General features: G+C 42.8%; 1 protein-coding gene across 1 annotated transcript in view; it reads right to left on the reverse strand.

Annotated features, from left to right (window-relative positions):
* NMNAT2 (nicotinamide nucleotide adenylyltransferase 2) overlaps positions 1 to 10159 on the reverse strand; it is a 160257-nt gene extending 150098 nt beyond the window's left edge. Inside the window, exon 1 of the mRNA XM_007450136.1 lies at positions 9859 to 10159. Coding sequence (XP_007450198.1) covers positions 9859 to 9943 — 85 coding nt within the window. The 5' untranslated portion in view covers positions 9944 to 10159. The remainder of the gene's footprint in view (positions 1 to 9858) is intronic.
* Between the last annotated feature and the right edge of the window lie 1049 nt (positions 10160 to 11208).

The following is an 11208-nucleotide window of genomic DNA, read 5'->3' on the forward strand; positions in this document are numbered from 1 at the left end:
TTATAGCACTATGACCTGAACTGCTATGTGTAGTTTATCTCCTCTACAGAAGATGATCTCCCTGAGGCATAAGAAGGAATGCCTTTAATTTTCATATCCCTGAGGCTTAGCATGGTGCCAGAGGCACATTAGTAACTCAATAAACATTTGCTGAATGAATGAATTAACGCATACTGAGTCATTTTAAGACTCTACCCTTCCTACCACAGAAAGAATCTAGACTTAAGGTCAGGGTGGTAGGTAATTCTAATATTTCATTCATTCACTCATTCAACAGACATTTATTGAGTACTTACTATGTGCCAGGAACTCTTCTAGGAGCATGAGAAACGTCTGTGAGCCGAGTAAACAAAGATCCCTGCCATTGAAGAGCTCATATTCTAGTTGGGGAGACAGACATTAAACAATAAATGTAACAGATAAATAACATGCTTTGTTAAAAGGGGATAAGAAGTAAGGGGAAAAGATGTAAGTAGAGCATGACAAGGGGGACTGGGAGTGTGTGAGCCGTGATTTTAAACTATGTGATCAGGGGAGTAGGACCTGCCAAGTAGACAGTGAGAAGGTTGCATTTGGACAAAGACTTAGAGAGTCAATTAGACATGGGGATGTATGGGGGAAGGGCATTCCAGGCAGTGAGAACATTCAGTGCACTCTCTAAGGCCAAGACAAGGAGGTCAGTGAAGCTGGCTAAGAATGAGGTTGGAAAGAGGTGTGATGAGGTAGGGGGAGAAGGGGGAAAGGTGGCAGATCATGGAGGCCTTTGTAGGTCATTTAAAATGACTTTGACCCTGAATGAAATAGGGAACCATTGGAGGATTTTGAGCAAAGGAGCAACATGAACTGACGTACATCTGACTTACATTTTAAAAGGATCACTCAGCTATTTTGTTGAGAATTTAGTATTGGGCCAAGGGTAGAAGCAGAGAGATCAGTTAAGAGGCTATTGCAATGATGTAAATGAACTGTAACAGTGGCTTACATCAGGGCTGTAGATGGGAAAAAGTGACTGGTCCTAGTTTTATTTTGAAGATAGACCCAAAAACATTTGCTGCCATAGATGGGATGTGCAAAGAGAGAAGGATCAAGCATTAGTCCAAGGTTTTCGACTTAAGCAACTGGAATAAGAGAAAAACGATAAGCATTTAGCCTTATCTAGGGGCTATACTTCACTCACCCTCCTACTGTCTGGTAAGTATTAAGTGAGGTCAATATGTAGCAGCATAGTGACCCACGTGGAGGCAATGTGATGCAGGAGAGAGAGCAGAGAAAGAGTGCTATTTAGCTGCTACTGCTTCCTGGGGTTAGCCTCTGAGTCTTGCTCATTTTCTGCCTCCTACTCTTACTCCCTTATCCCCCAAATTACAAGAATTTTCCTTGTTGGCTCACTTGTTCAGAACTAAAGAGAATTATGCCATAGACTTAGTGGAAAACAGTTTAATGGTAGTAGATTTTAAAGAAGCTCAAATAAGGTTAACTCCATTATTAAAATGATCATGGGGAAGGTGATGATGCTGGTAGTGTTTATAATATTTGCCTTTGCTGCAGAGTTCATAAACCATAGAGATATTGTACAAAAGGAGGAGGGAGCCAAAGCTGGGAGGATGGCCTTAGTCACACCTTGTAAGCCACCAAACATCTTTTTTAGGCTAAAATACTTCTGAGGCTATCTGCCAAACTGTATTTTTTTAAAAAAACAAATGCGTTCCATGCATTTGAATGCTTATGATTGGAAAACCTCTGGCGATGGAAAACTTTGTTCTTTTTAAACTGATGCTGCATTTACATATATTGAGATATGGAACACATCCGTAAATAAAGTTGTGTAATTCTCTATAAAATGCATTCCTATATCCCAGTTCTTAGTTTGTTAGATCAGATCCTTAAGAATTATTTTAAATGCCTTTGTTTAACCAAAATTTTGTGTGTTGAGTGTTTTTTGTTTTTTTAAACTGGTGTTTAAAAAATATTTAATGCGTTCCTTTGTGCCCTTAGGATCTTTCTTGAGCAATTCAGGATGATCTGAAAACTCTTTAGAAATGAAGGAGAACTCTACTGGAAAGTGTGTATTTCATAGTATCATTAAATATTGATTAAGCACCCACTACATATACAACACTGTATTGGTGGCTGAGAGGACAATGATATTGTAAAATTTAGATTTGAATCTTTTTAAACACTTTCAAAACAGGGTTTTCATTCTCTTTCCCAGTTATGCATAGACTACTTTCACAACTATTACCTATTAATAGAAAAATAACAGAAAATATAGATTATCCGTCTAGTTTTGCATTTTCCTCTCTTGTCTGAGGATCTCTCTGCAACAGAGAGAGATCCAGACCTGAGGGTTTGCCGGTTATGTTGTTAGTTTAGTTTGCCTCTGCATTTTAGGCTGTTCATTTGACTTGGTCTAAAACTGGAAATTTGTGTAGAAGTGTTTCTCGAGTCTCATAACATTTTAAAGGAGGTTCCTACTGAGCGGTAATCTGAACTATTTCTTAAAAGTCATATGAACCTCTTAATTCTGATAGTTCTAAGCATAAAGGGTTGGATATGTAGAATAAGATCAAGGAAAACAAAAAGAGAAGAGAATCTGAAAATTAATATTTCTTCATTTCAAAATTCATAGTACATCAACCTTCTCGGTTATATCCTGTTCCTTGGTCTGGGATGCATTCTAGATGGGAGAGTTGCCTATCATAATTAGCATAATTGTGTCCACATGGGGCTCAGTCAATCAATTCAGCAGGAGAAAGTAAATCAAACTACCTGTTCATGTGGACAAAAATATCTAAATTTTCTTTTTCAGCCATTATTCTCACGTCATGAGCAGACACAGCTCTCGCCAGTGAAACTACCATGAGTGATCCATGAGTTTCCATTAGAGGACATTCAACTTATCAGTGAATTAGAATTCCCAAGCGTCCACTTAAATATATTATTACAGCCATCACCATAGTGATGGGCAAGTTCTGCAATGGTCTTTTGAACTGCATCAACTGTTTCCAACCTCACATCCTCAACATTATAAAAGAGTCAACTTTAGGACCTTGATTTTCTCCCATCTCGTAGTTTATAAAAAAGCTGGCAAACTCTTTATCTTTTTATTTCCATAATGTTAATGAATTTCAATATATTTCTTGCATGAAGAATTTTGAATAATCCAAATAAAACCTACTAGGCCCTTTCATTAGAAGTTTCAGATGTCCCAGGTTACAAAGAGACTTTGAATTTAGGTATTTCCTTCTTTTGCATTAGTACTTGGTTAGAATACATTATTTCCAAAATCTTAGAGTATGAAGTATGACGCTTCACTTTCCCCACCAAACCCAAACCTGCTTCTCTTCCAATGTTCTCTATTCATCCACTTTGGATGGAAACCTGCCAGTTACCCTGGACTACTTTGCCATCACCCACCCATCAAATCACCAAATAAGGATCTCTTTTACCTCCTAAATGTTTTCAAATACACTCACTCTCCATCCCAAATGCCACCAACCTGAGCAAGGTGACAGTCTTCTCTGACTTGAACTCTGTATTGCTGAAATAGGTGCCCATCTGTTCACTACATCTCCATCCTTGCCCTTCACCAGTTTACGTTCAAAATTCAATTAAATCATAATCTTAACAATATGATTATGACATCCCTTTACTTAAAAAAATGCAATATTTTGTCACTGCCATTGGGATAAAATCTGAATTCTTTAATATGACTTACAAGCCTTCGATCAGATTTCCATCTAACTTCCCAGTCTTATTTCTCAATCCCCTCCTCCTTGAGTCATCCTGAACTTTTTTTTATTCTAATGTCATGGCTCTCTGTCTCATCACCCCAGCCCTTTATGCATGGTTGATTCCTCCACCTGGAACGACATTCATTTATTTTTTATTTATTCAGCAACTATTATGAAGCAAAGACTCTTTAGGGCTTCCCTGGTGGCGCAGTGGCTGAGAATCTGCCTGCTAATGCAGGGGACACGGGTTCGAGCCCTGGTCTGGGAGGATTCCACATGCCGCGGAGCAACTAGGCTCGTGAGCCACAACTACCGAGCCTGCGCTCCGCAACAAGAGAGGCCGCAATAGTGAGAGGCCCGCGCACCGCGATGAAGAGTGGCCCCTGCTCGCCGCAACTAGAGAAAGCCCTCGCACAGAAACGAAGACCCAACACAGCCAAAAATAAATAAATAAAATACTGAATACATAACTACTTTAAAAAGAAAATTACAGTTGCTACAATGTTTAAATAAATAAAGACTCTTTATTTGCAATTATTATTATAGTATACTACTATTATGGAGAGCTTACTCCATGCTAGGTACTAGGAAGTAAATCAATGATTAAGCCAGGCATGGTTTCTATCTTAATAAATCTTACTGTCTAGCATGGCAAATAGTCATGAAACACAGAATGAGATTAGAGTTATGGTGTGGAAAGTATAAGGTGATGTGGGATCAAATGTCAAATGTCAGTAAGGGTAACCATACTAAATTGAGGAGTCATTGGAGGTTCCCTGAGGAAGTACTGTTGAAGCTAAAATCTGAAAGATGAGTAGGAGCTATAGTTGTGGTAACAGAAGAGTGGAGGAGGAGGAGGAGGAGGAGGAGGCGGGGGGAGTGGTGGAAGAAATGTTCTAGCGGCACAGTTAAATGGAAAATATATGAGTACTAAGAAAAGAGATAGCTTTCCCTTGTTATAAGCATAAGATATTGGGAACAGGTATCTTTACTGAATATATTTTGTTGATGGCCTGTGTCACAAAGGAAAACAATTTATAAAGTTCTCACTACCCATTTTTTTAAAATTTATTCATTTATATATATATATTTGGCTGCACTGGGTCTTTGTTGCTGCATGAGGGCTTTCTCTAGTTGCAGTGAGCGGGGGCTACTCTTTGTTGCGGCGCGTGGGCTTCTCATTGCGGTGGCTTCTCTTGTTGTGGAGCACGGGCTCTAGGCGCGCGGGCTCAGTAGTTGTGGCGCACGGGCTTTGTTGCTCCGCGGCATGTGGGATCTTCCCGGACCAGGGCTCAAACCCGTGTCCACTGCATCGGCAGGCGGAGTCTTAACCACTGCGCCACCAGGGAAGCCCCATCTCACTACCCTTTGTTGATAACTAAGTTCAGTGGCTCTTTCTTTCATAAATGCTGTTGCAATTAAAGGAGTAAAAAAAATCTTTGGTGAGAGACAGCCTGGATATCAGGAAACTAGTTCTATTCTGACTTTTGCTTATGACTGTACCAAATGACTTACTCTTACTTGTACCTCTGCTTTGTTGTTTGTAAAAGGGCGGTGATAATATCACCCAGTTTAGGTTACAGGGTAGAATCAAATGAGATAGTGGTGCAAAAGTATAAGTACCACACTACTGAATGAGCTTTTTAAAATATGCATTTCAAGCATACTAAACAGTTTTAGACTCTCAGTTTTAGACTGTTCTCTCCATATTGGTAGAAACACAAATTCATTTTTCTTATGATTTGTAGTTGTAGCAATAGGAGCTGCAATTCCAATTTCACAAGTAAAAAGCCATCTTCAGTACATTTTAAGAGAAACAGAATTAGATTATGTCTCTTTTCAAAAAACCCAATTGTTTTTCAAAAAAACCCAATTGTTCAAACCAAAAATATTTCGAAGTAGAAAAACTGGAAAATCCAGTTACTTTGGAATCATCAAAAAATAGGACACATTTCTGCCGTGATCAAGTCCCTCAATTCCTTTATTTTTCATGGAGAAGTTAATCTGATCAGACCTTTCTTACTTTCTTGTTTAAACTTACTATCAGATCTGCCAGTGGTATATTTATTGATAAATATTGGCAATACAAATGCAAAGAAAGTTGTACTGAAATATAATCTCTACATGCTTAATAACTACGAACTTACATGTAAAAAAAAAACCTTCTAGCCTCATGTCATCTTTGTATGTAATAAGGCAGACATGAAATAAAACACGGTTGGTTTATGGGTCTGCTTTGCCAAAAACTTTTACTCATCCCTGAAAACATTTTATTTTTTATTTTACTTTTAAATTTTATTTATTTTTTGGCTGCGTTGGGTCTTTATTGCTGTACGTGGGCTTCTCTTGTTGCACAGCACGGGCTCTAGGTGTGTGGGTTTCAGTAGTTGCAGCACGTGGGCTCAGTAGTTGCAGCACATGAGCCCTAGAGTGCAGGTCCAGTAGTTGTGGTGCAGGGGTTTAGTTGCTCCTTGGCATGTGGGATCTTCCTGGACCAGGGATCAAACCCGTGTCCCCTGCATTGGCTGGCAGATTCTTAACCACTGCGCCACCAGGGAAGTCCTGAAGACACTTTAGTCACAGTTAAGTATATAGCTGTCAAATACCTCTATCACAAATATTAATTTTGGGGGGAGTTCCCTGGTGGTCCAGTGGTAAAGAATCCGCCTTCCAATGCAGGGGATGCGGGTTTGATCCTTGGTCGGGAACTAAGATCCCACATGCCGCGGAGCAACTAAGCCCGTAGGCCGGGCCCCAAACTACAGGGCTCTGGAGCCCGCACGTCACAACTAGAGAGAAGCCCACACGCCAAAACAAAGAGCCCATGGGTAGCAGCTAAGACCCAACACAGCCAAAAATAAATAAATAAGTAAATAAATAAATAAAAATTTTTTTAATATTAATTTTTCTTATATGTTCCCATAGCCACAAATAGGAATAATATCAACTCCCCTTTCAGAATAAAAAGACAAGCTCATTCTAAAATATTTTACAAATAATGAGAACTGGACAAGTACTACTTTACAGAGACGAAGCCTGAGTTTTTAGTTCTGAATGACACGTTTTTGTTTTGTTTTGTTTATAGTCTCTTTTTTCTTTGGTAAGCAATTGTATTTCTAAATATAGAAGCTCTATTAAAGGTGTCTAATTTCAAAGTCCTGTTTGCATCTTTATACTTTTTTTCTATTACAAATTGCAGGCATCTTTTAAAAGTTTGATAATTTTATTGCATTAATTATTTCTGTATTGTTGGGGAAAAAAATTTTAAAGCCATTTAAAAGGAGAAAATAGTTCATGGATGCCTGGTTTCTTTAGAGATGGGAAAGAGCTCTTAAGGAAATGCATATTTAGGAATCTCATTTAGTTGATGGCAATTGAATTCTAATCTCTGTTAGTATATGTTTGAAGGAAATAGAGTTCATGGAATTATTCAGTCAGAAGATTAGTGAGCAGTTCTTTCTGCTTTTGTTACAGTGCAAAGGCCTATTCAAGAGGAATCAGAAATGTGGGGTTCCAGTCTCAATTCTGCCACCCACGCTCCATGTCACTTAAGCCACTTAAGAAAGCCACTTAGCCTCTGAACATCAGTTTCTCATTTGTAAAATGGAGATAATGATGCCTTTCTTGTAAGCTTCTTACTAAGAATAAGTGACATACACGATGAAAATGCCTTGTAAATCAGAAGCTGCTCTATAAAAATAAATTACAAAACTTATCACTAGCTCAAAGATTCCCATAAGAGATTCTACAAAAAAAAAATTGTTTAATATGTATTTTGTGTTCTTGTTCCTGTTTCCTTTTCAATGTATATGTGCTAAATCCTTCATTAGGTTATAAGCTCCTTAAAGCCACAGTGAGCATACCGTATCCTCTTTCCATGTTGCTCTCTGGATTACACATAACTCATGGACACTCAAAAGTCTTTGTTGATATTCTCTCCTCTTCTTCAGTTCCAATAACAAGCAAAAGTCACTACTGTCAAAGTCTCCTTTCACCTATTCTATGTCTAAACCTCCCTGCTGTAATCCATACCTATTTCCGTATACTCTCTCCTCTAAACTCATGGAGAACTGGCAGGTCAGCATCAACTTAACAAAAGCCTTTATCACCATTACTAAACCCTCTTTAGCTGCAAGACAAAATCCCTGGTTCTCAATCTAAATCTACCCCTCCTGCAATCCAAAACAAGTGGAATTAGGTACATCCTTAGTCCCAGGAAGAAAGGAGGAGTACCTGCTGGCCCACTAAAGGTTACTAGAGCCAAGGAGTTCCAGAGGAAAATCCCTCCCTGTCTGGGCAACTGAGAGGAATAAAGTACAGCCACATAAATGGCTAGAGGAAATACAGACAGAGAAGAAAAGAAAGACAGGGGTGAAGACACCAGTCAAAAGAAAGTGAAAGAAGAGTGTTTTCAGGGCACTGATATTCCCTTAGAAGGCTGATGAGATGCTCTAGTCTATTTTGATGCTAGAACAAAAGTCTTTATTTAATAGGTAAGTTGGCACCAGCTCCTGATACAACACTTTTAAAAGCAAAAGTATGGTGAGGAAGGGATGGCTACCTCAGTCACCCTCCCTGGATCCTATAAATGTGCCTATGTGGTCTGCACTCTGCTCAGAGTATATTCTTTCCATGAGGTTTTTAATAAGGGTGCCCAGTTCAACTCACCTTTTAGGTTTAAGAGAGGAATATTTTGATTCTAAGCCACCTCTCCCAGTCTTTACCGATATGATGTGGCTTTCACTAAACAGCCCTAGGAGGGCCCACGCAATCCTCAGGCTCCGGGTAAACACGTGTGCCTGCAGCCGGCTCCAGCTCGCCCTGCGTTTCAGCACCGCTGTCTCTGGATAGCGCCTCACTGGCCGGCCGGCGCAAGGCCTCCCACCCTTCACTCATCCATCCCTAGTCCACTCGCTTTCCTCTTCCCGTTTCTCTCTTTGCCAGAAGAAAAGCATCCCGACTCCTAGCTTCTCCTCAATTCCTGCTTCAAAAGTGACCTCCGCGTGCCTCCCTCAGGGTCTAAACGCGCAAACCCCCGCGCCTTTGGGTCCTCCTGGAGCAGCAGCGAAGCCCCGCCGCCGTTTACCCACCGGTGGCCCGAGATCTCTGTCAGGCAACGATCACCTTTCCCTAACCACTTCTCAATCCCAACCAGCAGCCAGGAGCCCCCGCTCACTCGGCCTCTCTCTTCGCCACAAAGCCTCCTTGAAAAAAACGCGCGATGATGCGCCCTCGCCTCGCCCAGCCCCCAAACACACACACACACACACACACACACACACACACACACACACACACACACACACACACACACACACACAGTCATACATACACTCGCACGCCTCAAACCTTGTGGGAGCCATCGCCAACCTGGGCAGAGCCTCAGCCAACTTGGGCCCCATCCTTCAGCACCGGCTCGCAAAGGGCAGCCCGCAGCAACCGCCCCGCCCTCTCCCCTTCCTAGGCGGTGGGTCCCGGCAGCCAAGCCCAGGCCCCCGCCCCCTGCTCCCCACCTCCACATTCACTAAGCCATCCACCTCGCGCGCTCAATCCACTGTCCACAACCCTCAAACATTTGCCCCGGGCCGCCCCGAACCAGCAGCCAAACCATAAACGAATCTCCTTGAAGCCCAGCCCTGTTCCTGGTGTGTTGTGTGTGTTTGTGTCTCTGAAGCACATACACCATTAACTCCTTCGAGCTTTCGGCCCAACCTAAACAAACAGCACGTTATCTCTAACCCCCTTCTCCCTTCTCTGCGCCCCAACCTCTGCCCCCATCCCGATCCTCACCGGCCAAGTAGCCAAACCACCGCACCACCGCACCCCAGTTCTCAAACCTCGACCTCCCACCAATCCGAACCAACACTCCCCTCCGGCTCCTCCCCTCCCCCACCCCTTGGCCCCCAGCGAGGAGGGTCTGGCCCGAGCGAGTGACGCCTCGGAAGCACAGCCTGCGTCCCCTCCCGGGAACCCAGAATAGAGGGGCTGACCTCCCACCAGCTGGATCAGCCAGCACACCTCTCCAGATGGGTACTCGCCTTACCGTCAGACGCCCTGGGAAACACAGGTGCCGGGGAAAGGAGAGAGGCGGAAGCAGTCTCCGGGGGTGGGCGGGAGGACTCACCGAACATCTGAATGTGCCCTTTGGTGATGGGATTGAAGCTGCCGCAGGCGAGCAAGATAACGTGGGTCTTGGTGGTCTCGGTCATGGTGCGGGTGGGTCCCTCGCGCTGGTCCAGGGGTCGCCTCTCTTTTTGTGTCTCGATACGTCTGCAGAGGGAGAAAGGAAGGCGAGGCTCCGGCGGTGGATGCTGGGGACTCCAAGGAGCCGCTCCAGACGCAAACCGCGTCACTCCCCGCCTCCCCTTAACGCTTGCAGCGCCGGCAAGATCCGAGGCTGCTTTTGTATCGCTAAGCTCCGTCCTCTTTTCCTTCTAGCTTCTTTCACGCCTCTCGCCCTGGTCTCCCTCTCCTCCCTTTCTCTCACCCCCACCCCACCCCATCACGCTCTCTTCCTTAGTGTTTACCTGTAAGTCAAGATGTGGTACCCAAGCCCAGAACCCTGAACACTGACAGGCAACCATCAGCATGGTGTGAGCTCTTTCTCTTACCTCCTTCTGAATTAGTTTTCCTCCCTCAATCTAACATTTTTCTGTCCACACCTACTTTCTCGAACATTTCCAACTCTAAAAGTGTTCGATTTTAAGAACTGTTTTCTTTCTCTCCTCAAAATTTTAAGTGGGGAAATGACAATTGGTCACTTCAGGAGTATTCATTTCTGCCCGTCTTTCCCCCCTTATCTCATGGTTTTGAACTACTAAACTGAGTCCAGAGGTTGACCTAGTGGTTGCCAAGAAATAGGGGGAACCCGAATCCTTCCCCTGGCATACTGCTCCTTTTGTGGGTTGAAGCAATGAGAACATGGATGTGACAGAGTTACTAAAGCTGTGTTAGAAAATTATTGTGATCTTACGTAAGCCATCAAAATTGAGACAAAGATTTACCCATTCAACAAGTGCCCACTATGTGTTAGGCTCTGTTATAAACACTGCTGATAAAGCAAAGTCCCCGTCTTCATCAAGTTTACAGTCTACCGGAAGGAGATAGACAATAAGCAAACATAGAAGGAAGTATTGGATGGCAATTGTGCAATGCACAATAAGTGAATGCAGTTCACCCTCTGGCACAACAAAGGGCGAATGGAGATGAGGGGACCACTTGAAATGAAGAAGTTAGGGAAAGGCCTCTCTGGGGTGGTGAAATTTAAACTGACACCCAAATGACCAGGAGTTGCTAGTACAAGTATTCTGGGACAGGGAAGGGCTCATTGTGCTCCTGGAAATGAAAGAAGGCCAGTGTGACCAGACTGCATGAATAATGGGAAAAATGCTAAGAGAGAAGATTGGACTGGTGATTAGGACCAAACAAGTAGGGCTTGTAGGCTAGTTATTCTAAGAGGAATAACTTAGGGAGG

The sequence above is a fragment of the Lipotes vexillifer genome, unplaced genomic scaffold (genome assembly GCF_000442215.2).
Source record: "Lipotes vexillifer unplaced genomic scaffold, Lipotes_vexillifer_v1.1 scaffold97, whole genome shotgun sequence".
Classification (NCBI taxonomy): domain Eukaryota; kingdom Metazoa; phylum Chordata; class Mammalia; order Artiodactyla; family Lipotidae; genus Lipotes; species Lipotes vexillifer.